Raw genomic sequence first — 25,740 nt, 5'->3', positions numbered from 1 at the left:
TCAAGCTTCAAGTATGGATAAAATTGCCCAAAGAGAGCAGACTGACAATAGCAATGGATAGAGGCCACTGGAAGACAAGCTCAAAACTCAGAAGACTCCTCCAGGTAAACAGGAAGAACCATGGGAAAGAGGGCACAGAGGTAAGATTAGTTAAGGCTTATATATGCCATCTAGGTTGATTACTTGGGAAGTTGTAGTTTTGATGAAGGAACAGGAGAGAACCCCATTTCACTGTTAGATGAGGAGTAAGTAGAAATACGGAGTACAGATAGTAAATAGACCACACTTGCAAGAAAGAAAAGTAGAAGTAGCAAAGCCCGAAACTAGGCCTGGAAAGCCATTCCTTGCAGAGACAACAGCTTCTGGAAAGACCAGGAGGTATAGAAGTGCACATATAAGGAATTTTAAATAGTTTGATATGAAAACTAAATTTTTAAAAATATTTGATTCATTTAATTTTTTGTTCCTTTGTCTTTTAAAACTGATCAGTGTATAGTTCTCTTTGGGGGAATTGGGGAGGGAGAAGTAACCTTCTATTTAGTTGTATGTATATATGTCCCTTAGCTAACTTTAAAAAACAAAAATACCGAGACTTTCACATGAAGTAGACTTTGAGACTGCTCAAGCTCTTGAAATGGGAAATTAGGCAGTAATATTCTTCTTAATGTTGTAATGTGTTCCCATTCTCTACCTGTCATAAAAGTTGTATGAAAGCTCCTTTTCCTTCATTTGCTTATTTTAGGAGGCAGCAGAAAATGTCCACTGAACGGACTTCTTGGACAAGTTTGTCCACTATTCAGAAAATAGCACTGGGCCTCGGGATCCCAGCCAGTGCAGTGGTTGCCTATATCCTATACCGCAGATATAGGGAAAGCAGAGGTATGTGAATCCATGACTGTACATATGGAAATGTTTAAACTATGTTCTGGCGTTGTTAAATTGAAATGAAAACTTTCCTTCCAGACTGGGTATCATTTGTTGGGATGTAATTGGCTTTCTCTGAGGGATCTTTTTTTTTTTTAATAAATTCATTTATTTTTTATTTTTGGCTGCATTGGGTCTTCGTTGCTACGCGCAGGCTTTCTCTAGTTGCGGCGAGCGGGGGCTCCTCTTCGTTGTGGTGCACGGGCTTCTCATTGCGGTGGCTTCTCTTGTTGCAGAGCATGGGCTCTAGGTGCATGGGCTCCAGTAGTTGTGGCTCGCGGGCTCTAGAGCTCAGGCTCAGTAGTTGTGACACATGGGCTTAGTTGCTCCGCAGCATGTGGGATCTTCCCAGACCAGGGCTCGAACCCGCATCCCCTGCATTGGCAGGTGGATTCTTAACCACTGCACCACCAGGGAAGTCCCTGTGAGGGATCTTTGAAACAAAGTTTTTTCTCTTCTATGTTAATGTGAAGCTAGTCTGTGAAATAAAGAACTCATTTTATAATTCTTTTGATCTCTTCCCTTCAGCAACACCAGCACTACAATGGGTTCTTTCTTTCTCCTTTTCTTATACCCATACACTTGTTTATATTTTCCTTCTATTGTTAGAAGGCTAACTGTCCGGTCCAGTTTCCCCACAGGTTGGACCTAGAGAGTAGAACCTAGAGAAATGATTTACGTACAGACGAGAGAAATTCTGAACCTAGTGGGCTCCTCAGGCAACTTCTAGCCTTCATTCTTCTCCAGGAGTCCTGTCTTGGGGGAAGTAGTTTGCCCAGAATCCATCACTCCTTCCTTGCAGAACCAAATGACTTTTCGTGTTTTAGCATATGAAAACAGTAGCCCAGAGAGAATGCCCATCTTCTGGTCTTTCAGGACCTTTTAATTCCCACTCAGATGCTACTTCTCCTTCTCTTTATGGTTGAGATCCTCAGTTTATCTCTTGCATCCACATCTCTTTGATAGCTAGATTCAGGGGAGGGCAGGTAGTAGCTTTGGGTATTATCTAAGTATGATCTGACGATCTATGCAGAAGAGCGGCTGACGTTTGTTGGGGAGGATGACATCGAGATAGAGATGCGAGTCCCCCAGGAGGCTGTGAAGCTCATCATTGGCCGGCAAGGAGCCAATATTAAACAGGTAACTGTGTGAGCAGGCAACGGCTTTCCCAGGGATTGATTCTGCTTTCCCTTCTTTGCCCCCATTCCATAAAACCCACTCACACTATGTATATTTTAAACAGAAAAAACACAGGAACTTATTAGGTAACTGCTATTTTCCTTCTAGAGATGAGTACTTCTCCCTAGAGAATGGGTGACTTAACTTGAAATGGGGATTTTTAATTGGATGATTCTCAGCCTGGTATAGCTTGAATCATTCCTTTCTACTATGGAATTATGAACTCTCATTAATTGACAGTAACTAATTGCTCCCTGATTCTTTTTACCATCTCCTGTTGTTCAGTTGGAATGTCAATGAAATAAAATAATTGATTCTCTAATCCATATTAGGGGGAAAGAGTGTTCTAAACACAGAGAAACTGTTTTGGATTAACTGCTATTTGGGGTTACCTTTGTCTCTAATCTCCTTCCATAAGTACACGTAATTGAGGACTGCTTATAGCACCCTGATTTCACTGATTACTGTGTCCAGTTCCGTCTACCTCCAGGGTTAGGTTTAGAGTATCCTTAGCTGACCCAGATGAGAGCTCGTCCAGAGTGTACTACCACATATCCTTTTCTCTGCAGCTACGAAAACAGACAGGTGCTCGGATCGATGTGGACACAGAGGATGTAGGAGATGAGCGGGTGCTGCTTATCAGTGGTTTTCCTGTTCAGGTGTGCAAGGCCAAAGCAGCAATTCATCAGATCCTGACTGAGAGTACCCCAGTGTCTGAGCAGCTCTCAGTTCCCCAGAGATCTGTGGGCAGAATCATAGGTACCACTGGACAGCTTCCTCTGCTGTTTCCTTTTTTGTTTACCTTTGCCTTTCTTTCACACCTTCCCAAGGGTTTCTCCTGACCTACTTCGCTTCACCTTGCTGAGAAAAAAAGGCAGGGACATTGAGACCAGAGCTTTACTTTTTTACAGAAGTAAAATCAGTGGTAAAGCAAAACTCATTATCTCAAGAAGTTGTATGATCTGAACCTTACAAATAGGTTCCAGAAGGGTTCAGGTAAATGTATTTACCTCAGATTTTTAAAGGGTAGCTAAGGATGCTCATTTTATCCCAAATCTTTCAAGACAGTGCTCTAGAAAGCACCTATTATGCCTTCCCATGGAGCATTCCTTACGCTGCTGGCAGAGGCAGAGAAATGTCCTGTCCCTGGTCCAGTGTTTCACACACCGTGTAGGGTGTCTTCTAATGAAGTGGGAATGTAAAGTATGCCGAGTGGCCAAAAAATGCAAGTGACATGACCACATTAACCTAGCCAATGTGTAGAATTTAAATAAAATGGATAGAGCAAATAATCCAGTATTCCCCTTAGTATAGTACAGATTTCAGTAGCTCCTGCTTTCCATTCACTATCTTCCATTCTGTTTAGTTTGAAAATGAGAACTGACTCTCCCCTCCTAGTATGTACAAAACAGTGGTGTCTCTAGTAGTTAAGGTTACTGAGGAGGGAAGGACAGGTTTTTATGTATTATTCAATGCAGGGAGAGGCGGCGAGACAATTCGTTCTATCTGTAAGGCCTCGGGAGCCAAAATAAACTGTGACAAAGAATCAGAGGGGACATTGCTACTATCAAGACTTATAAAAATCTCAGGAACACAGAAGGAGGTGGCAGCAGCTAAGGCAAGTAGCTGATAGATTTGAATTGTATCTAAGAGTGAGAAGAACACTTTACTCCATCCCAGGTCAATATCTGGCCATGTAGATATCATCCCTTGTCTTATTTTCCACAGCATTTGATACTGGAGAAAGTTTCAGAAGATGAAGAACTTAGGAAGAGAATTGCTCATTCTGCAGAAACCAGAGTCCCACGGAAGCAGCCAATCAGCGTAAGAAGAGAGGAAGTGACAGAGCCAGCTGGGGCTGGAAAGCCAGCTTTATGGAAAAACACTGGCACTAGCTTGGAGCAGGCTGCACCTCTGGCAGTTCCTCCCCACAAAGGAGGTGGCGACACGTCTGTTGTAGGACCAGAAGAGCGTTCCTGCAGGAAACCTAATGATGACAACCTTCAGAAGTTTGGAGCCCAGACCAGTCCAGAGACATCCATGTTTGAAAGTATGTAAGAAAGAGGGAACCCATGAGCCATATGGAAGATAGAAAAAGTGGCTTAGATAACCCAAAATGGGAAACAATTTTTAAAAAATTCTATTTTCTGGACTACACTTACAAGTCTTTAATCACAGATAGGACTTTCTGGCAGTATTTTACTTGGGGTTAGTACTAAGCACAAATACTTTTTTTCTGAATACAAACCAGCTAATAATTTTAGAAAACAATATAGAAATATGCTAGTTCACAGGAAACTAGTCTGTGCGTAATAGATCAAATAATTGAATTACATGGTATTCTTACTCCAGACCTGTTTATTTAAATAAGTAAAATACTGAGTCCAGTTTTTTTCCTGAATCATTACTGTTTTTAAAAATCTACCCCATTCAAGAAGAATAAAAAGGCTGTGGGCTGTTTCTTCTATGTATAGGTACTAGGATGGGCAGGGAAGACCAGGGTCCCTAAGAGGTTCATAGACTTGTCCAGGGTCACATAATGAGTCAGTGGTAGAAAGGGATGTGGAACAGGCCCACATCTGTCCATGTATCTTCTCCCTGGTCCATGCTGCAGCTAGCATATGGGGATTTCCCTTCATTATAACTGGTGGCTGATTTGAATACGTGGCAGATGACTAAGAATGTGACCGAACTCTTATTACTCAGATACATAGAAAGGAACAGAACATAGCTTAGTATTTTTCTTCAGGATGTTCTTGTATGATGCATCTAGTTGTCACTCTAGCCATTTTTAAATGGTGGTAGCCACTAGGTATTTGTACCTCTCACCCTCCTGATGCAGTCTTCCCATTTCAACCAGAGATGATTCTAATAATGGTCACCATATTAGGTAATAATGATTCTGCAGCTTAACTTGCTTATCCCTGTGGTTAGTCCCCAGTCCAGACTTCAGTTTCCATGCTGATGAATTCCTAGAAGTCTATGTCTCTGCCTCTGAACATCCTAACCACTTCTGGATCCAAATCGTTGGCTCCCGCAGCCTGCAACTGGATAAGCTTGTCAGGGAGATGACCCAGCACTATGAAAACAGTCTGGTGAGTTGCCATAGGGACAGGGCAGGGGTTTGATGGAAAGCGGGCATATCTTTTTCATTGTGACATATTCTCTTCCCTTTTCTGTGGAGCAGCGGCTTGTTCTTCCTTCCTTCTGGTATCCACGGTTTATTTTTTAGCCTACCCCTTCCTAACTCTGCCCTCTCCTGCCTCCTCATCCCCTTGTGTAGCCTGAAGACTTGACTGTGCATGTAGGAGACATTGTCGCAGCACCTTTACCTACAAATGGTTCATGGTATCGAGCCCGGGTCCTTGGCACCTTGGAGAATGGGAACCTGGACCTCTACTTCGTTGACTTTGGAGATAATGGATATTGTCCACTGAGAGACCTCAGGGTGCTCAGGTCAGTGTGGGGGACAGGCTGGAGTCAGGCTGGAGTCTCACTTACTGACTCAGTCCTGGCCGTAGGGTGGTGAGCTGTTGGCACTTATCACCAGGGGGAGTTGGAAGAGAACCTCTTTACAGTGCTCAGATGATTATCATCTTCTGCAGGGCTAACTGCTGTCTAGAAGCCAGGAATATAAGAAGGCCCTTCTGGCACCAGGATTCTAATTTCAATTTCTTTCATTTTAGGAGTGACTTCCTAAGCCTTCCATTTCAAGCAATAGAGTGTAGTCTGGCACGGATAGCCCCCTCAGGTAAATTAGTCCTATTACCTATTGACTTTGCCTCCATATAGAATAACTTTCATAGAGCACGTGGGACGGAGTCTCACATTCCCAGGCTTTTTGAGTTCTGGGGGCTCAGGTGCCTTTTCATCACCAGTGCTAGAAAGCAACGGTCAGAAACGTGCCTGGCAGTCAGACATAGGTGCCTTTTGAAGTAGACAAAGGTAGTTCCGGTTTTCCTCCAGGACATAATCCCACCCCCGTCAGCACTGACCCCTTCTTAGGCTCTCTCTACGATTTTTTATGAGGTGAACAATGGGAAGAGGAAGCTTTGGATGAGTTTGACAGACTCACTCACTGTGCTGGGTGGAAGCCCCTGGTGGCCAAGATCTCTAGCTACGTCCAGTCTGGGATCTCAACTTGGCCCAAGATCCACTTATACGACACTAGCGATGGGAAGGTAAGACTGGGGTTCACACGTTGCTCACTGTCTCTTCAGTGTATTTATAGCCTCATTTACTTTTTCTCTCCCAGAAACCCTTATTTGATGACATTCCTAACTCATAAGATCCTGCTTACTGAACCACCAAAGGAATTTTTTAAAGTATCAATCCTAGCTCTTCTGCCCTATTTCCTCTGATTTGCCCTTCCTTCAGAGAGAACATCATTCCCTTTTCATCTTTCTTCTCAGAAACTTGATATTGGGTTAGAATTAGTTCGTAAAGGATACGCAGTTGAGCTTCCTGAAGACATGGAAGAAAACAGAGCCGTCCCAGTAACGTTGCACAATGTGGTGAGTGAGCTCTGTAGGCATTCAGGGTGCTGCTTTGGGGCAAATCTGGTGCCTTGAGACAAGAGGGCTTCTAGTCGTGCATGAGAGTTTGTAGAGCGTTCTCTTCCCTTAAGGACTCTGAGTTGCTCCGCTAGTTGGTCAGAGAAGACCTTGTGTGCCTCAGCAGCCAAACCGGATTCTGTGAGCAAAATGATGGGGCGGCTTCTCCTTTCCCACCAGCCAAACACATTCTTCCTTTTTCTCTTGTTTTCATCCCTTCAGGCCACAGAAACAGATGTCTCTCTCCGCAGCACGGTCACTGAGACCAAGAAGAGCCCTGGAGAGATGGCACATACCCTGTCCTGCCTCAGTTTATTAGGTACAAACAGCATTTTCTCCCTAGAGCATCTCTGGAAGTTACCATTTCTTAATCAGCCTCTCCAACTAGGGAGGTTGTTAAGACTTACCTCTTAACCAAGGTGGTCATCGAGCACCAAGAAGCCCATGTTTTTCCCTGAGCCTCAGTGGCAGTGCCTGCTAAATTAGGGCAGTGTCTAACTTTATCCTCATTTCCGCTAAATAGAAGCTGCCTCTGTGTCTGGTGATGATAACCTTGAAGATGACTACGTAGTCTGAAGTCACCTTCAGTTGCCTCAGCCATCCGCTTTGCGGTAAGTAGAGCTATCATCTATGTGTAGCAACAGGAAAGTAATGAGGGTGACAACAGGGGCCTTGCCTCTTCCCCATAGCCCATCTTACTACTCCTTCTCTGCAGCTGCTTTCCTGTAGCTTTACTTTCAGACTGAGCCCTTTCAAGCTTTTTGTGTCTTTGTGTCTTTGGCAGGATTTGGCATAAGATTTGGTGCCTGGAGAGAGGAGCCTGTGATAGAGATCAGTGCAGTTCTTCCTTCATTATATACATGATCTGGCTTGCTGTGGACCAAATGCATTTGCTCCTGGACTACCAGAAAGTGTGAGGGGTGGAGGGAGACAAACACATGCCCCTACTCCCCCGCCACCCCTGTGCCACTTCGGTGTTTGAGTCCTGCTGCGCTACTTCCAGCCTGCTGTGTGCAGCTAGCTCCCCTCGACCACTCACAAAGCACACCACTGCTAGGCTGTGTCCTTTGGAGGCTGGGAAACAGCCAGGGTTTGGTTATTGGAAATGATGATTCTGCAGACTCCTGACTCACCTCATCAGGTGACTGGTTAAGGAGAGTTTCTTAAGTGGTGAACTCAAAGACTGCAGTTGAGTCAGGAGGCAAAGGCAAAACTCAGCATAATTATATTGAAAAGCCTCAGGAAGTGGGAAGAGGATACTGCCTCCCAGCCTCAACTGCTGATATGTTATTGGAGACAAGATTTTTGAAACAATGCTCCAACTATTTCCCAGTAAACTTTGGTTAAAATACAAGTAGACAAGGAGAGAGGTGACTCAGGAAATATTCTAAATTGCTGGTATAGTATCTATAATATATATGTATACACACGCAGCCATAGAGCTCATGTAGCTGTTCAAATCATTTGGGGTTCCTTTGCTGAATAAAGTTCTCAAGAAAATTGTTTAAAACTAAATGCTGGTTGAATCACAAGGTGGAAACAAGTCTGTGGGTATCTTGTGAACTGAAATCTGGTGAAAATTGCCAAACACCTCACACAGAGGGGCCCATCTGTGAAACATCTGTCCCTCTCACGCACAGATCATATTCTTGCTGTAAAGCAACTTCAGAATTAATCATTCACTAAGACCCCACCTAAAAGGAGTAGACTAGGATTCTAGAAACACGGGTTCTAGGGATAGATCTTTGCTGTGAACTTATGGGGCCTGTTTCCTTATAGCATCTCTCCGTTTCTGACAGTATTTTGAGGATCCAGTGAGAACTGTGAAGGTATTTGGAAGTAATGTGGGTGGTAGAATGATGACAAATGAACTTTTTTTTTTTTTTAAAGATCAGCAAGGTAAAGTAGAAGACTTAAAACTAGTATGTGAGGATATCATATGCAGGATTTTTTAAATCTAGGAATTAGTGACGTCCACCCCTATACACATGGTAACTATATTTTCCCATAGACACAATTTTCAAATTTTATTGTCTTAGAAAAGTCTCAGTACCAAGTAGCAGAAAGGCTTCAGTGAAGGAGCATCTCTGAGTAGCTTGGGTAGTCCCACAGGAATCAGTGAAGGGCTGCCATTGATATGACATTTCAGACCTTGGCTGCACTCACTCAATGAAGCAGGCTCGGCCCTGGAATTGGAGCTGCTGTACAACAGGGTCATGAGGCCAGTTAGTCTGCAGTTTCCTCAGCCTTTACGCCTTTTTTTTTTTTGGAATATTTATTTTTTTAATTGAAGTGTAGTTGATTTACACTGTTGTGCCAATCTCTGCTGTACAGCAGAGTGACTCAGTTATACACATAGAGACATTCCTTTTTTATATATTCTCTGCCATTATGGTTTATCACAGGATATTGAATATAGTTCCCTGTGCTATCAGTAGGACCTTCTTATCAGCCTTTACTCTTGAGCGGTCCCCTGATAGAAATCATTCATAGGACTTCTTGCTCTGGAAAATTAGTAGTGTCTCATTCTTTTTTTTTTTTTTTTTTTTTTGCCGTACGTGGGCCTCTCACTGTTGTGGCCTCTCCCATTGCGGAGCACAGGCTAAAGCGGCCATGGCTCATGGGCCCAGCCGCTCCGCGTCATGTGGGATCTTCCCAGACCGGGGCACAAACCCATATCCCCTGCATAGGCAGGCGGACTCTCAACTGCTGCGCCACCAGGGAAGCCTGTGTCTCATTCTTAACTGTAGTTTGTTACTGTGTATGAAAGCCTGTTCCTTTAATATGGCCTTTAAGCCTTGTCAGTTTACATTGCATTCTGATGGGTTCCCTATTCCATTATAACTCTCTACGTTTTCTGCTTCCTGGGTTGCTCCTCCCCTTGAGCCAATGCCACAGGAACCATGTACCTTCTCTGATTTCCTCCACATCAAAGGAAAGGAAATAGCACTCGTCTCCAATTTGAACCAAAATATATGGGTGAAAGTCTCCCAGTAAGGCTTAAGTCTTCCTGAATTCCCTAGTGCTTGGTTTTGCTCCTGGCAGGTGCTCAGATGGTTAGAATAAATGAGGAAAGGCAAAAACTGAAAATCCTTGGGTCCTTTCTCTCTCTGGCTCAGGCCCCTTTGATCTTTTCAGTCATCAAATGTTTATCTATCCATCCTACAATGAATTCAGCTCTGTGAGGCTCAAAGAAACAGTGAACACTTGAGGATTGCACTACCCTTTATTCCTAAGATGGAAGGTGTTCTGAATCACATCCTGGGCCCCTGGTTCTCATTTATCAAGGCTCCGAGCCCTTCACAGAGTAAGAATAAACATGTTCAGGGAGTTTCACTGGGCAGGTGGCCTAGGTCCCTTTCAAGGGGATACACCATAAAGATGACATTGTTCCAGGGAGGAAGGGCCGGGTGATCTGGTCTGACCACTTCAAAGCCCATGTAGCTGAAGGCCCGTAGCAGGGCACCTGTGAAAAGAGAGAGGAAATTAGAACACTCTGAAACTCAGTACAACTGTTCCCCCAGCCTTGGCTTCTTCCAGTAGGGAATGACTTGGGGGGTGTGGGAAACAGTGTAGTGCAGGCACTGGGATGATGTGCTTTGGAGTCAAACAAACCTAGACTCTAACCTGGCTGGAGTTTACTATACCAGGAAGGTACAGTAAACTCTTGACCACCTTTGTCTTTTATCCAATGAAGTATAAACTCCTTGAGGGACGAGGTGTAGTTTCTGTAACGTGTGCCTAGCATCTGGTTAATTATATTCCTATCCTCCTGGCCTAATGCCTGACCCTTTCACTCTATAGGTGTTTAATACACTTGAGATCCTTTCTGTCCTACCAGCCAGATCCCTTGAATGGCTTCTTTGTAATTTCACCAGTGCTCCTTCAGTGTAGATTCTGAAATCTACGTGCAGGGCCTTCCTGATAGTCTAGTTATGACTTGAATGAACGGAATGCTAGATGCCTTAATTTCCTTGGCGGGGAGTAGGGGGTGGGTGTTGAATCCCTGAACTGCCTGAGCATGCCCTTTTTTAAAGAGTGAGGGGAAGAAGGTCTACCAAGGAAAAGTCACTTGTCAGCTGCTTCAGCACAAAGGGCCAGGAAGGACAGAGCAGATCCCCACCTCTGTCATTCCGGTTGTTTTGGAAGTTTACAAGCACAGAATCCACATTGGTCTTCTCCTCCACATACTCCAGTATTGCAGTCAAACTAGGGACCAGAGGGAAAATGGTCAATGTAATGTTCGGCAAACTCAAAATCCAGAAAGATGCCTACTTGCAGCAGAAGAAATCTTATTAGTTTTTCCTGACCCAAGCCAGGAAATGAAAGTTGCTAAACTAGTTTTGATAGATTTTTTTTCTCTGAAGCCAAGGAATTATACACTACTGGACTGACACCCATGCCATGGAAGGGGCTTGGGGTGAAGGGGCCACTCTATAAAGACAAACAGTTAGAGAGCACTTCCTTTCAACTATTTATGCATTCCCACTTGTGTTTCTGGATCAGTTTAGCAACCTCCCATGGGCTGTTATCCTTTGAACCCCAGATCCTGGCTCAGCTCACAGGCTTGTTCAGTGGTTTGAATGTATCCAGCTCCTGAATAAGCCCTCACTGGTTAGCATGCCCACTACCTGATTATGACATAAGAGCGAAATCCCCTAACCTCTTTGCTCCCCTCTCCCCCATACAGGCTCAGTCACCTTTCCCGGCTGCCTTGATCCAAGGCCCGGTATGGGATATCTAGGAAGAGTCTGTGGTCACAAAGAAGGCCGTGCCAATGGGCAGAGGTCTGGGGGGTGAGGCGGAAGTGGAAGTCTAACTGCACCGGGTTCTGGTGAAGCAGGGGGTCAGTAGCCAGCACCGTCAGGTTCCCAGCCTGGAAAAGGAGTAAAAATGAGAGTAATATTCTCCTATTTCTGTGCTCACCTAACCCTCAAATCATATCTCAGGCCAGTTTGGGTGTGTCTGTGGAAGCAAGGCAGGGGCTGATGGAGAGCCTGGGAAAAGTGGAGCCAAGGTCTTACTCAATATCCCTCAGTCCTGGGACCTAACTCTGTTCCTATCATGGAGTCCTCTTTGATACAAATAATTTGGAATCTGGAGTCAATGGAGTATTACTGCCTGCTGACCTCACTCGGTGTGCTCTAACCATTCAGAAACATATTTACATCAGAGAGCTTAAAGCTGTGCCATCTATTTACTGTCTCACTGATAATACTCTTCTACTTTTTTCCATCATGTTTTCTCTAAATTCTCCCATTTCTTATTTAAAATGCATAGCTCATACCTAGGCATGTTATTGAGATATGATACAAAGGCAAGGGCAGGAGTTCTGGGTTCTAGTCCCAGAACTTAGCATCTAAACAGCTTTATGTCTTAATACAGTCTATCTTTGTTTCCACTTTCTATTTTCCCATCCTGCTTTTCACCACCAGCCCTAGGACCTTGCCTTAAGATCTCTGGACGAGAATCCTTGTCTATAAAGTAGCTTTTACACATGAGCTCCGAGGTCTCATCTAGCTCTAGCTTCTTATGATTTATTTTCCAACTAGCTAATGTCCCTTTGCAAGATATCATTACCGCAAGGGGCTGCCATGTCACAGCACCAGCTCCCAGTCCACTTACCGAATACAGTTCTTTAAGCTGGTCTTGATCACCCTGCTCGCTGCTTCTGCCCCTGTGAAGGCCTACTAGGGACTCAGGAGCACTGAAGACAGCAACAGGAGCACTGAAGACAGCAACAGGGTCGGAGTGTCAAGTCCTCCTGTTCCTTATAAGTGATGCTGATTGGGAAAAAGAGGTCCAAATTAGTTTATTTCTGAGTCTGAGATGGGGAAAGACTCTTAACTTCCAGGTACACAGGGCCAGGCTCTGGCACCATCTTCTGTATCTTATGTGAACCAACCTATCTGTTTCCATTTTCCCAAGCCAGCCAGATAGAAAACGTTTATGAAGCTCCATGCCAGCCTTCTACCCTATTTTGCTATTATCATCTTTTGCCACTTGGGAAGTTCTTTCGAATTCTTTTTTCTTTACAGTGTATATAAACAACTGCAAGTAGAGATGAAAACAAGTACCTTCTATAACAAGGCAGCATCTTCTCCCGGAGGGTGATCCGGTATTTGTAACGGTAAAGGTAATAGGCGTATGGTGACCAGATCGGGTAGAGGTAGTTCCGTGTTTTTCCCCTCTTGATATAAGAAAGGGAATAGATAGAGGGGCGCAATCTGTTACGAGGCAGTTTCTTAGTTCAGTGCCTCCCCGAGGCAAAGTGAGGTTCAGGGATGGGTGGCAGAGGTTTAGGCAACTGGTGCCATTGTGACACGGTGAGCACTATGACATGGACAAAGCGTCAGCCCTTACATCACCTCAGGACTCCTCTCTGCTGCTCCCTACCCCGTTACCCTCTTAGGTAGCCCCAAGGCTCCTGTTCAACTAGTATGCACTTCACAGCTACACCAGAAGTTAAAATACTTTGGCTTCTGTAGTGGTTGGTAAACAGCCCCGGCTGACCACTTGTGCCCACACAATGTGGGCTCCTCTCTGGCATGTGCATGTGCGAACACACACTTCAGCAACTAAAGGGTTGGGGTCTGACACTGCAGGAAGCTTCTAAGGCCCTGATCCAGCATCTGACCTGACTGGTTGGTTCCTGGTTCCTATCAGTTAAATATTTTATCATCCCTACCTTTAATAAGCCAGTGGTGCTACCCATTGTTGAACTTTCTCATTGCCTTATAGGGTAGGAATTGCAAACTAAATGCCTGCAGGAACCTGTACAACTAATGGAAATTAGTGGAGCTGCTGGGCCGGACTGAAGCCAAATGAAAAGCTCACACCCTGGGCTTCCCTGGTGGCGCAGTGGTTGAGAGTCCGCCTGCCGATGCAGGGGACACGGGTTTGTGCCCCGGTCCGGGAGGATCCCACATGCCGCGGAGCGGCTGGGCCCGTGAGCCATGGCCGCCGAGCCTGCGCGTCCGGAGCCTGTGCTCCGCAATGGGAGAGGCCCGCCTACCGGAAAAAAACAAAACAAAACAAAAAGCTCACACCCTAAAAAAAAGTGACACAATAGCTCCAAACAGCTGCCATGCAGGAATGCAGACTCAGTGGTACCAGATCATATGATTTTTCAACAGAAACTGGAAAGATTGATTTTTGTGATAAATTTCTCAAATTTTAAAAAAATATTGGCTACTAACTTAAAAAATAAAAATTGTTGATTAAAAAAATCAACATGGTGTGTAAAATTTGGTTCTGGGGCCACCAGTTTGAGACTTCTGCATATTCATTTATTCATCCATTTAACAAATATTTATTGAGGGCCTACTATGAGCTTAGGATACACAGTAAACAAAACAAAGATCCCCTGCCCCATGCAACTTCTAACAGTGAAAGAACAAACCTAAACACAAAAAAATGATTTCATATGTTAGATGATAGCTGCTATGGAGGAAAATAGAGTAGAATAAAGAAGGATCAGGGGTGTGAAGGAGGTGGCGCAGTTGCAATAATAAATAGGGTGATCTAAATAGGCCTCATTGAAAAGGTGACATTTAATCAAAGACCTGAAGGGGGTGAGGGATTTAGGCCAAGCAAGCATCTGAGGGTAAAAGCATTCTGTGTCAAAGCAACAGCCAGTGCAAAGGCCCTAAAGAGAATGTGTCAAATGTTTTCCACAAACAGCCAGGAGTCCACTGTGGGTGGAGTAGTATAAGCTATAGGGAGAGTAGAAAAAGAAGAGAGCTAATGGGGCCAGGTCATTGTAGGGCCTTATAGACCATTGGCTGGCCTTTTTCTTTTACTCTGAGTAAAGGGGAAAGTCATTGCAGGTTTTGGGTAGAAGAGACGTGATCTGACTTGTGTTTTTAGAAAGATTCTGACTGTTGTAAATAAACTGTAGAGCTTTAAACGATGTTTGTTAGGAGACTATTGCAGTAATCCAGGAGAAAGATAGTGTCTTATTCCAGGGTGGAGCATTGGAGGTGATGGGATGTGGCTGGATTCTGGAAATAGTATAAAGGTAGCACCTACGGGATTTCCTGGCGTGGGAGAGAATTTGAGTCCAAGAACTGAAAGAATGGAGTTACCATCAACTGAGAGGGGAAAGGCTGCAGGTGAGGCACTATGGGGCAGGGTATAGAGATGGATTTAGTTTGGAGCATGTTAACTTTGAATTGTCCATTAGACATGTAAGGGGAAGATGACAGGCAGTTGGATATTCATGTCTGGAGTTTAGAAGACTAGGGTGAAGACAGAAATTTGAAGTCATTGGCGTATAAATGGTACGTTAAGCCATGAGACTGAATGGGATCACCAAGAGTGTGTACATTGAGAAGAGTAAAGATCCAAAAACTGAGTCCTGGGGGCCCTCTGAGAAGTGGGGAATAAAAGAGAAATCAGCAAAGGAGACTGTGAAGGAAAATAGTGAAGTAGGAAGGAAATAAAAACAAATTGGTGTCCTGGAAGCTAAGAAAGTGTAATTAGGATGAGGGACTAATGGTCAAAGGCTGTTTATGTGTCAAATAACAGGATGTATAGAGCATCTTTCCATAAATCTCTTCTGCCAAACAGACCCTATTCACTCCATTTATATGGTTTACTCCCCAGTACTGAGACCCTCCACGGAGGCAACCGTCTCCCTTGTGATTTAGAGTTCTTTAAACATGAGCCTAAATACTGCAGTGTCACGATTAAGGATTAGACGACTTCCTGGGGCTTGCAAGTTTTCCAGAGGATCCCATCCTTCCACCACTTTTAGGCAGGTTTGAAGTAAGGAAAAATGAGAGCAGCACCCTCTCCCCTCAGCATCCAGTTATCACAGGATGTCAGAATTGGAAGTGCCCTCAGAGAGCTACTAGAGCTCAGTCGAAGCCCCCATCTTAAAGACAAAGTGAAGCCAAGAGGGAAAGGGTGTCTTTCCCGGTGTCAGTGCACCTAACAGTCACTCCACTATGTGTCAGTGGCTATGGGTGTCCCTCCCCCGAAAAGAAATTGGGAGAAGGGAGTAGAGGCATGCTGAATCGTGGAGCATTCATCGCAGACCTCCGGTCTCGAGGCAGCCTAGTCGCAGCCCAATCCGGGCCCGGGCTTTCCCCTGGCTTCCCCTGGGCTCAGCTCGGACAGAGCCGCGCCGGCTCAGGCGCGCCGCGGGCACCCGGTGGGGGCCTTTCCTGCCGCCGGCGCCGGGGGCCTTCTACGCCTCCATCCGTGCCCGAGAACATGGCGGCGGCCCCGGGTAGAGCTCTGCTGCGGGCGGGCACTGAGCGGCTGGTGCGAGGAGGGGTATGGGAGCTCCTCCGGCCGCGACTTGAAGGGGGCACCTCCGGCTCGGAGCGCGACTTCAGCCTGTCTCACAGTTGGGTGAGGGCCGGGTGTGCGTTCTGGGGCTCCTTGACTGGGGCGCGTTGAGACCTGGTGGGGCCCCGGCCTGCGGGTGGTGGGCTCTCCTTGAGGGGCCGGCGGCCAGAGGAGGAGGCTTCTCCGTGGAGACTCGCTCACCCTCGCTCCCCCGGCCGCCAGGGCACGGTCATTGTGGAGCGCTGGTGGAAGGTGCCGCTAGCGGGAGAGGGCCGGAAGCCGCGCCTGCACCGGCGGCACCGCGTCTACAAGCTGGCGGAGGACACGAAACACCGGCCCAAAGACAACCTGGAGCTCATCCTCACGCAGTCGGTGGAGGGTAAGGCCCAGGCAGAGGTGCTTCCTGTCTCAGGCTGGTCCTGTTTGGCATCAGCTTTTTTCTGCCCTTTCACTAATTTGGGGGAATGACCAGCTCATATTTGAGAAGAGGAAGCCATAAGAAGTACTGTGATGGTGACATTGGCCTCCTACGTAGAAAATCAGAACATGAATGCAGCAGCGTCATTAACAGTGTGTGGGGAGAAAGAGACCTGACAGTATGGGCCACAGATACTGACATCCCGCGATGGGGCAGTGCTTCACTTTGTACAGGGAATATTAATTTTCTAAATCAGGTCCTAAAGAAATGAATTAGAAATCTCTTTAAGTGTTGTCCTAGCGAATACTAATATTTCTTCTAGGAAGAATAAGCACTGTGAGAGAATAAGAGGTCTTTTTTCCTTTGATCATCTCCTTTTTTAGGGACTGCTCGATAATTCTGATCCAGTGTCTCTCTTCTCTGTTGGCAGAACTTGGAGTCCGAGGTGACCTGGTCTCAGTGAAAAAATCTGTAGGCCGTAATCGACTACTTCCTCAAGGACTGGCTGTATATGCATCTCCTGAAAACAGGAAGCTGTTTGAAGAGGAGAAATTGGTGAGCCCGGAAGACGGGAGAGGGACTTGGAGGAATTAAAACCTTAAGATTACCTCTAGCAACTTCTTCTAGACCCTACTTCATTTTCAGATGAAGTAGGGGCTAGAACAGGAATTCAGAAGCCCAGCCTATGCCAAGCATAGCAAGAGTTTGTTATTAGTTACCACAAACTCATTTTTCTTTTTTTTCATCTGTAACTTTCTTTTCTAGCTGAGACAGGAAGGAAAATTAGAGAAGATTCAGACCAAGGCAGGTGAGACGGTGAGTAGAAACATAGAAAATCTTTATTTATGGGTCACCTACAAAGTCACCAACCTCTTCCTGAAAGACTTCTTGATTTCCTTGAAGTCTCCTGATTTCAAGCACAAGGTAGGGGCAAGGGGAAGTGTTGTGGCTACCATAACTGGTATTGAGATATCCTAGGATATCCTGACCTGTTGGGTGAAGTGCTCTAGTTTACTGAGGGAGGCCCCAACCTGGGTACCAGGGGACCCATGGAAAAGTGAGATGAGGACTCTGCCTTCGGGCTTGTTTACAGACAAGTTGGAGAGAAAATAGACACATGAGAAAGTGATAAACTCAAGGCATTAAATTATGAGTGACATGGACCAAAATGGATTAGGGTGATTGGGAAAGGATTTTTTTCAGATGGGATTGAATTAGGCCTTAGGGGATTAGTAGGCTTTGGATAGACCAGGAGGGTGGGAAAGGTATTCTTAAGGGAGAAAAAGTAGATAGTTAAGGCACGTTTTTGTTGTTGTTGAATTTAAAAAAAAGTTTATGCAATTTTTAAAGGTTGCACTTCATTTACAGTTATTATAAAATATTGGCTATAGTCCCCATGTTGTAGAATACATCCTTGTAGCCTGTCTTACACTTTATATCTGTGCATCTGTTTCTTTTTTGTTATATTCACTGGTTTGTTGTATTTTTTAGATTCCACATGTAAGTTATCATACAATATTTATCTTTCTCTGACTTATTTCACTTAGCATAATGCCCTCCAAGTCCATCCTTGTTGCAAATGGCAAGATTTTGTTCTTCTTTATGGCTTAATATTCCATTGTGTGTGTATGTGTATGCACATACATATTTTTTAATGTGTGTATATGTACACATATATACTACACCTTCTTTATCAGTTCATCTGTTGATGGACACTTAGGTTGCTTCCATATCTTGGCAATTGTACATAATGCGGCTGTGAACATTGGGGTGCACGTATCTTTTCAAATTAGTGTTTTTGGTTTTTTCAGACATATACCCAGGAGTGGAATTGCTAGGTCATATTTTTAGTTTTTTGAGAAACCGCTATACTGTTTTCCACAGTGGCTGCACAAACTTACATTCCCACCAACAGTGTATGAGAGTTCCCTTTCTTCCACATCCTCTCCAACATTCGTTGTTTGTGTTCTTTTTGATGATAGCCATTCTGACAGGTGTGAGGTGATACCTCAGTTAAAGCATGTTTTAAAATAGAAAGTAGACCAGTCTAGCTAAAACAGAGGACTTCTATTAGGAAATATATGACTGGAAAGAGGGTTGGGGCATGATTTACAAAACATCTTTAATCCTCAGCTAATGAATTTATACTTCGTTCTGTAAGCAGGGAGGAATTGTTATGGTGTAGGGGTGGGATTGAAGGGCCAGAATATTGTGTTAAAACAGTCTGTGAAAATCATTCCATCCTGAGATATACCAGCAGCCCCCATTGGTGAGCCTAACCTTGGTTTGGGGGGCGGTGTTTAAAAACAGTTTTAAAATTAAAAAAAAACTTTTCTTTCTTTCGGCTGTGCCAGGTCTTAGTTGCAGCATGCAGACTTCTTAGTTGCAGCGTGCATGTGGGATCTAGTTCCCCGACCAGGGATTGAACCCGGGCCCCCTGCATTGGGAGCACGGAGTCTTACCCACTGGACCACTGGGGAAGTCCCTGATGAGCCTAACTTTGACATGGCCTGTTTCTCCTTGCTTAGGAATAGCCATATAGGCAGCATTTCCTTTCAGAGCATCGCTAAAACGTCTTTCCATAATATCAGCCTTGAGACAATGAGAATTTTTATCTTTCGTATTTATCATCTCACCTGTCTTGGCTATGAGGCAGAAATTGTGCTTAGCCTCTCAGACTGTGTGCCTCTTGGCCTCTTGCTAACATGTTTCCTGTCCTTTGATTACAACTCTAACCTATCTTCTGTGTATAATTCCTCTCAGACAGTGAAATTTCTGAGAAGATGTCACCTGCAGGTAGGGATGAAGAACAATGTCAAATGGGAGCTAAACCCTGAAATAGTTGCCCGCCACTTCCTCAGAAATGTGAGTATTCCCAAACACTGCTGTACCCCTGAGGGTGGAAACTACCCCTGGGAAGAAGAAGCTACCCCAGGATTGATCCCTCTGTTAGGAAAGGGTATGATCATCCAGCTGGAGTTACGGAAAGCATTTTTTTTTTAATTGAAGTATAGTTGATTTACAATGTTGTGTTAATTGTCTGCTGTACAGCAAAGTGATTCAGTTATACATATATATACATCCTTTTTCATTTTTTTTATTATGGTTTTTTTACAGGATACTGAATATAGTTCCCTGTGCTGTACAGTAGGACTTCGTTTTTTATCCATTCTATACATAATAGTTTGCATCTGCTAATCCCAAACTCCCAATCCATCCCTCCCCCACCTGGCAACCACAAGTCATTTCCCTCCCACACCCGTGTAAACCAATCAAGAACGCTTTCCCTAAGTTGGACAGCCTCATGTAAATCAATGCAACCTGTCCCTTGGCAACCACAAGCCTGTCCTCTATGTTTGTGAGTCTGTTTCTGTTTCATAGATCTTTTTTCTAATATAAATTTATTTATTTTTGGCTGCGTTGGGTCTTCGTTGCTGCATGTAGGCTTTCTCTAGTTGCGGTACGCAGGCTTCTGATTGTGGTGGCTTCTCTTGTTGTGGAGCACGGGCTCTAGGCACGCAGGCTTCAGTAGTTGTGGCACGCAAGCTCAGCTGTGGCTTATGGGCTCTAGAGTGCAGGCTCAGTAGTTGTGGCGCATGGACTTAGTTGCTCCGTGGCATGTGGGATCTTCCCACACCAGGGCTCGAACCCATGTCCCCTGCATTGGCAGGTGGGTTCTTAACCACTGTGCCACCAGGGAAGTTCTGTTTCATACATCATTTATGTCATATTTTAGATTCCACATATAAGTGATATCATATGGCATTTGTCTTTTTTTATTCTTTTTGTGGTATGCGGGCCTCTCACCGCTGTGGCCTCTCCCATTGCGGGGCACAGCCTCTGGATGCGCAGGCTTAGTGGCCGTGGCTCACGGGCCCAGCCACTCCGTGGCATGTGGGATCCTCTCAGACCAGGGCATGGACCCACGTCCTCCCCCATCGGCAGGTGGACTCTCAACCACTGCGCCACCAGGGAAGCCCTGGCATTTGTCTTAGTTCACTTAGTATGATAATGTCTAGGTCCATCTGTGTTGTTGCAAATGGCATTATTTCATTCTTTTTTATGGCTGAGTAGTATTCCATTGTATATACGTACCACATCTTCTTTTTCCATTCATCTGTTGATGGATATTTAGGTTGTTTCAATGTCTTGGCTATTGTGAATAGATCTGCCGTGAACAGAGAGGTGCATGTATCTTTTTGAATTATAGTTTTGTCCAGATACATGCCCAGGAGTGGGATTGCTGGATCATATGGTAGCTCTATTTTTAGTTTTTTAAGGAACCTCCATACTGTTTTCCATAGTGGCTGTACCAATTTACATTCCCACCAACAGTGTAGAAAGGTTCCCTTTTCTCCACACCCTCTCCAGCATTTGTTATCTGTAGACTTTTTAATGATGGCCATCCTGACCAGTGTGAGGTGGTAGTTCATTGTACTTTTGATTTGCGTTTCTCTAATAATTAGCGATGATGAGCATCTTTTCATGTGCCTGTCAGCCATTAGTATGTCTCCTTTGAAGAAATGTCTATTTAGGTCTTCTGCCCATTTTTCTGATTAGGTTGTTTTTTTGTTGAGTTGTTTGAGCTGATAGTATATTTTGGAAATTAAGCCCTTGTCAGTAGCTTCATTTGCAAGTATTTTCTCCCAGTCCATAGGTTGTCTTTTCGTTTTGTTTATGGTTTCCTTTGCTGTGCAAAAGCTTGTAAACGGTCTCAATTGTTTACTTTTGCTTTTATTTCTATTGCCTTGGGATACTGACCTAGGAAAACACTGGTACGATTTATGTCAGAATGTTTTGCCTACGTTCTCTTCTAGGAGTTTTATGTTGTCCTGTCTTACATTTTAAGTCTTTAAGCCATTTTGAGTTTATTTTTGTGTATGGTGTGAGGAAGTGTTCTAACTTCGCTGATTTACATGCGGCTGTCCAACTTAGGGAAAGCGTTCTTGATTGGTTTGCGGGGGTGTGGGAGGGAAATAACTAAGGATGGTCACATAGATTCTGAAGACTGATAGGAGAAGATGGTGGGATCATTTATTTTCTCTAGCTAGGGAAAACCTGGGGAAATGTGACTCACTGGAGAATTTTTACTTTTGTGGGTGAAGTGAGTTTGATCTCAAGCCCTGTTTCTCTTTGTGAATCCACCTCCCTTTCTGAGAAATTAGGACTGAGTTATTCTGCCGCTATTTATGGAGGTTTGTGCCTTTCCATGGGATCAGCCAGGGTAAACCCCCCCATTTTATTCACCCATGTACAGGAAAATCTAGAGGTTGCCTGGAGTGGCAACCATGTAAACAGAGTTCCCTTTGGCTGTGATTGATTTTTTTTGCAGCTTGGTGTTGTGGTTGCCCCACATGCATTAAAGTTACCAGAAGAGCCTATCACACAGAGGGGCGAGTACTGGTGTGAGGTGACGGTGAGTGTTTCACATCCTGTCTCCTTTTTCTCACTGGGTAGAAAGCTGGGATTGGGTGGTGTTAGTTCATATCTGCCCCACGGATCTGAAGATTCCTGTTGTTTTGTGTACAGGTAAATGGGCTTGACACTGTGAGGGTACCTATGTCTGTGGTGAACTTTGAGAGGCCCAAGACCAAAAGATATAAGTACTGGTTAGCCCAGCAAGCTGCCAGCTCCACAGGCTCCCAGACCATCTGAACCTGTTCTACCTCGAAAGCAGCAAAGCAGAATCAGAGGAGAGGTGGAGCGAAGATGGGCCAGCACCGTGATATCACTCCCAGCTCTGACCAAACATGGAATTTTAGAAAGCACGTGGAGACAGCGACAGCAGACTAGACTGAATATACGTTGAATTGTCCATATTTGCCATCTTCAGCAGTTATCACATCTAGCGTTATTGGGGCAGGCCTAATCCAGAAGTACCAGGCTGTAGATATGATAAGCTAAATATTAATAGACCAAAAGAGTCTAGATCTATTTAGCCTCATCCTACATTGGAATTTATTGGAATAAATGATAGAGATAGCTCATTCTCATCATCCAAACTAAACGTTTGTATCTGAAAAAAAAAAATAAAGAGGTTGTGTTCTTTTTAGGTGTTGTTTACCGGACTGAGTAGACTGGGGACAGGACCTCTATGTGGGATGTCCTCTTGAGCCACTGGGGTTTACTGCTAAAAAGAAAAAAAGAGAATACATTTGCAGGCTACAGCCCACAGTTGCTATGGACAAAATTACTCAACAAGTTGATATGCCTTTTATGGTCTTAAAACTTATTAGGTACGCTAATACAGCCCTTAGTACAAATAAGCACAGTGGAGTCTGAATAAGGCCTAAGGGAAATTGTCGGAGAAAATGACGCTGGGATGAAAGAAGTTTAAAAAGGGAACTTCTGTTTTATTTCTTCAACCACTTCCTGAAATTTTGAAAAAGAAAATACCTTGCTTTCCAGACCAAGGTTAAGATATGGGGCTAGTTCGTAGGTAATTACGGAATAGGAGATGAGGCAAGTAGATAGTTCTTTGTAAGTTCAAGGTCCATTCCTGGAAAAAAGACCAACTGTTGACAAGCGGATTGTGCCAGAGTCACTCAAATAAATATGAGACTTTGCAGTTTAGGAAGGATAAAGATGAGACCATTGACTCTACTGCTACCCTTACCAGAGAAATTGGTTTCTATCAATCATCCTATCTGAGCTCACCTGCCTTGCCAAGCCAACTACTTTCATGCACAGAAAGCCATCCCTGCTACTGAGCGTTCTGTCGTCAGTAGTTGTGCTAATGTCTGTATCCAACCTCACACTTGCCAGAACTCTGACAGGTCGAGCACTGGTATTGTTTGCAGTTGCCATTTGATTGTCGGATTTGCCATCAATCCCTGCTGTCCTTGAAATGGAAAGCTCACTTAGCACTGCATCTTTCCACACCACCACCACCACGATGACGCTCTCTGAAACAGCACGGGAGCAACATTCCACATAGCGAATCTCAAAAAGTGTTCAGATACTTGTCATGAGGTGAGTGCCTGGTAAAACAGACGGAGTTGGAGATTTAGGTGCAGGAAGTTTACTGGGGGTGTCCTCTAGATTAACGCCTGTTGGGGCGTGAAGGAAGCAAAATTCGGCAGAGGGAGAAGTTGAGCTGACGCAGTCTCAACACAGGCCTTAGTCCCCCAGGGAGCTCAAGCTAGGGTGGCTTGAGCCATCTAGGTGTGTACCATGTTGGGGCAAGTGGCCAGACCTATAGAACCCCATGCTGCCCAGGAAAGGCTCTTGGGTGAGGTGACTGACTGCAGGCACAGGCAGTTCCAGAGGGGAACGCAGATGAAAGCTGTGCGCATTCTCAGCAGCTTGGGCAGTGGGGGCTTCGGTGCTGAAGGGAGCAATCTGGGCAGCACACCACAGTCTCCACTACAGTCCACTTCTTGTGCTGTCAGGTCAGTTTGTTCATAAGTTCTAAAACGATCCCTTCAGGATCCTGATGGGCTTCCTTTCCTGGGAAAACTTAGAGGAAGATCTGGGACAGACTACAGCCCCTGCTGCTGTAGCTTAAGTCTACAACTGGTACTTACCTCCTACTACCCATTCTAGATTCTTCCTACCCCCCCCCCCCCCCGCCAATTTATACTTCTGTTAGTCCACATGGGTTACCTGATTAAGTCCTCAGAGCCCAGAGTTGGGATAGGAGGTATAGTTTTCCCCAGTTGGGTCTCTGAGAGTGATGATAATGGAGGGCTGCTCCTACATCCAGCCCCTGTTTCCCAGACCCATATATTTTACTTGGGGATAGCACTCTAGGTTGTCTGTTGATCCAGGATATATAATGCATCCTGGAGGACAGTGTCTCATCTTCACAGGGTGTCATCTCCAAGCTGGTGTCTCAGCTGTGCCTTTAACAAGCTGTCCCATTATTGTATCAGGTGGGTTGCTTCTGGATGGTGTGGTATGTGATCAGACCATGGATCCTATGATCATGTGCCCAGTGCTGTACCTCCTTGCTATAACATGGTCTCTTGTTCCAGTGCACCGTTATGCAAGATCTCATGCCAATGGATCAAATATTCTGTAAGCCCTTAGATGATGGTGGCAGGAAAGGTAAACCCATACCCATAATACACATCAATTTAGGTCAAGATGGAACAATGCCCCTTCCAGGGTAGCAGGGAGTCAATGTAATCAACTTACCACCAAGTGGCTGGATGGTTTCCTTGAAGAATGGTGACATATGTCAGGGACTTAGTGTTGGTGTCTGTTGCTGATGAGTTGGAGAGTCAGTCACAGTAGCTGTAGCTAGATCAGCCTTGGTGAGGCCATGATGTTGGGCCCATGCATAGCTTCCATCATGGCTTCTCCATTCACAGGCCCATTTTGCCATCATTGGGGTGCCAATGACCGAGACTGGCTAACATCAACTGGCTAAGTCATTCAATCTACTTGGTTAGTTGGTGACTTTTCTGTGGTGGATGTTCTCTGGTGGGAATTAACATGCAGTGCAAAGATCATCATACACTATACCCATTCCCAAGTAAACTACATACCTTTTTCTCAGGCTTCCCTGTCTTCAGCCTTCAAATTTTTCTTCTAGGCTCCTGATCCACCAGCCAAGTCATTCACCATTGTCTGGGAGTCTATGTTCTTTCCTCAGGCGGGTATACTGCCTGAAGCCCTGCCCGTTGGGAAGATTTCCCCTCACTGCTGTCTTTCAAGCCTGCCCCAAAGTGGGGCCATAGTACATCCACAGTATTTTCAGCTTACTTCTACCTACAGAGACAACCCATATATTAGCCAAGCCCAGCCTTTTGTCATATGGTCATGAGGGATTCCTCCACTCCATGTGGCTATAGATATGAACTGAAAAAGCAGCAGCAGTGCAATAGTGGTGGGTAACAGGGGTCTGGCCACCTGCTTATGCAGCTACTTTGACCTTCCAGCCCAGCTTATGCCCAGTGCTATGCATAGCACTTTCATCTTATGAAGCGCTGCTGATGGACCCATCCAATCTTATGACTTGGATCTGACAGAACCCAGGTCATAGCAGGCATTTTTGGCTACATGATCACTTGAAGCACTTTGTTTCAACTAGGACTCAGTAGCACGACAGGAGCTATCTTTTCAAAGGTATATAGTACCCTTTCAGAAGGCATGGCCTGCTCAAGCACGGTAGGGGTTTATGTGTGACTTGCTATTGTGGCTTGCCGTAAACAGCATGTGTCATCCTTTCCCATCACTGACGCCTTTGATAGGGTGTCTTGTGGACCAAGCAACAGGAACATTTGCACCACGGTCTGGACCTGCTGCAGAGTCCTCCTGCTCTAGGCCTCACTATCTTTTGTGGCACCCAATATATGAGTCAGAGCAGTATTCCCAAGTGGGGAATAAGCTATCTGTAGACCTTGAAGATGTTACCCAGGCACT

The 25,740-nt window shown here is 45.0% G+C and overlaps 3 protein-coding genes across 4 annotated transcripts; 2 read left to right on the top strand and 1 right to left on the bottom strand.

The window, feature by feature from the left end:
* The first annotated feature begins 755 nt into the window (after positions 1-755).
* On the top strand, positions 756-7,232 carry TDRKH (tudor and KH domain containing). 2 transcript variants are annotated; one of them, XM_065881226.1, is made up of 12 exons: positions 756-879; positions 1,958-2,064; positions 2,673-2,762; positions 3,617-3,721; positions 3,832-4,153; positions 5,038-5,198; positions 5,387-5,559; positions 5,790-5,854; positions 6,133-6,284; positions 6,516-6,617; positions 6,879-6,975; positions 7,180-7,232. In XM_065881226.1, exons 1-12 carry the CDS (start codon positions 756-758, stop codon positions 7,230-7,232), a joined length of 1,551 nt encoding a protein of 516 aa, XP_065737298.1. The 2 variants fall into 2 exon arrangements, with proteins under 2 accessions (XP_065737298.1, XP_065737289.1); XM_065881217.1 differs by having other exon boundaries at positions 2,673-2,862; positions 3,582-3,721.
* A 2,747-nt stretch (positions 7,233-9,979) lies between these two features.
* On the bottom strand, positions 9,980-16,186 carry OAZ3 (ornithine decarboxylase antizyme 3). Its single transcript, XM_065892601.1, is given in 6 exon segments — positions 9,980-10,122; positions 10,780-10,865; positions 11,357-11,532; positions 12,282-12,377; positions 12,379-12,439; positions 16,155-16,186. Coding segments are annotated over 6 exon segments (594 nt in total).
* Positions 15,862-22,423, top strand: MRPL9 (mitochondrial ribosomal protein L9). The gene is made up of 7 exons (XM_065892589.1): positions 15,862-16,016; positions 16,176-16,332; positions 16,802-16,926; positions 17,137-17,187; positions 19,135-19,236; positions 21,704-21,787; positions 21,901-22,423. The coding sequence occupies exons 1-7, from the start codon at positions 15,876-15,878 to the stop codon at positions 22,024-22,026; spliced, it is 786 nt and encodes a 261-aa protein (XP_065748661.1). The 5' UTR covers positions 15,862-15,875; the 3' UTR covers positions 22,027-22,423.
* Positions 22,424-25,740: the final 3,317 nt, after the last annotated feature.

This window comes from Phocoena phocoena, chromosome 1, assembly GCF_963924675.1.
Source record: "Phocoena phocoena chromosome 1, mPhoPho1.1, whole genome shotgun sequence".
NCBI classification, from domain to species: Eukaryota; Metazoa; Chordata; class Mammalia; order Artiodactyla; family Phocoenidae; genus Phocoena; species Phocoena phocoena.
This window is presented reverse-complemented; position numbering and strand designations above follow the sequence as displayed.

Bases quoted from the DNA above. Each gene is read 5' to 3' on its own strand.
- TDRKH (XM_065881217.1), top strand. From the start codon at position 756: ATGTCCACTGAACGGACTTCTTGGACAAGTTTGTCCACTATTCAGAAA. The intron at 3,722-3,831 runs GCAAGTAGCTGA...TATTTTCCACAG, and splicing joins AGGAGGTGGCAGCAGCTAAG to CATTTGATACTGGAGAAAGT. The intron at 4,154-5,037 runs GTATGTAAGAAA...CCCTGTGGTTAG, and splicing joins AGAGACATCCATGTTTGAAA to TCCCCAGTCCAGACTTCAGT.
- MRPL9 (XM_065892589.1), top strand. From the start codon at position 15,876: ATGGCGGCGGCCCCGGGTAGAGCTCTGCTGCGGGCGGGCACTGAGCGG. The intron at 19,237-21,703 runs GTGAGTATTCCC...TTTTTTTTGCAG, and splicing joins CCCGCCACTTCCTCAGAAAT to CTTGGTGTTGTGGTTGCCCC. The intron at 21,788-21,900 runs GTGAGTGTTTCA...TTTTGTGTACAG, and splicing joins AGTACTGGTGTGAGGTGACG to GTAAATGGGCTTGACACTGT.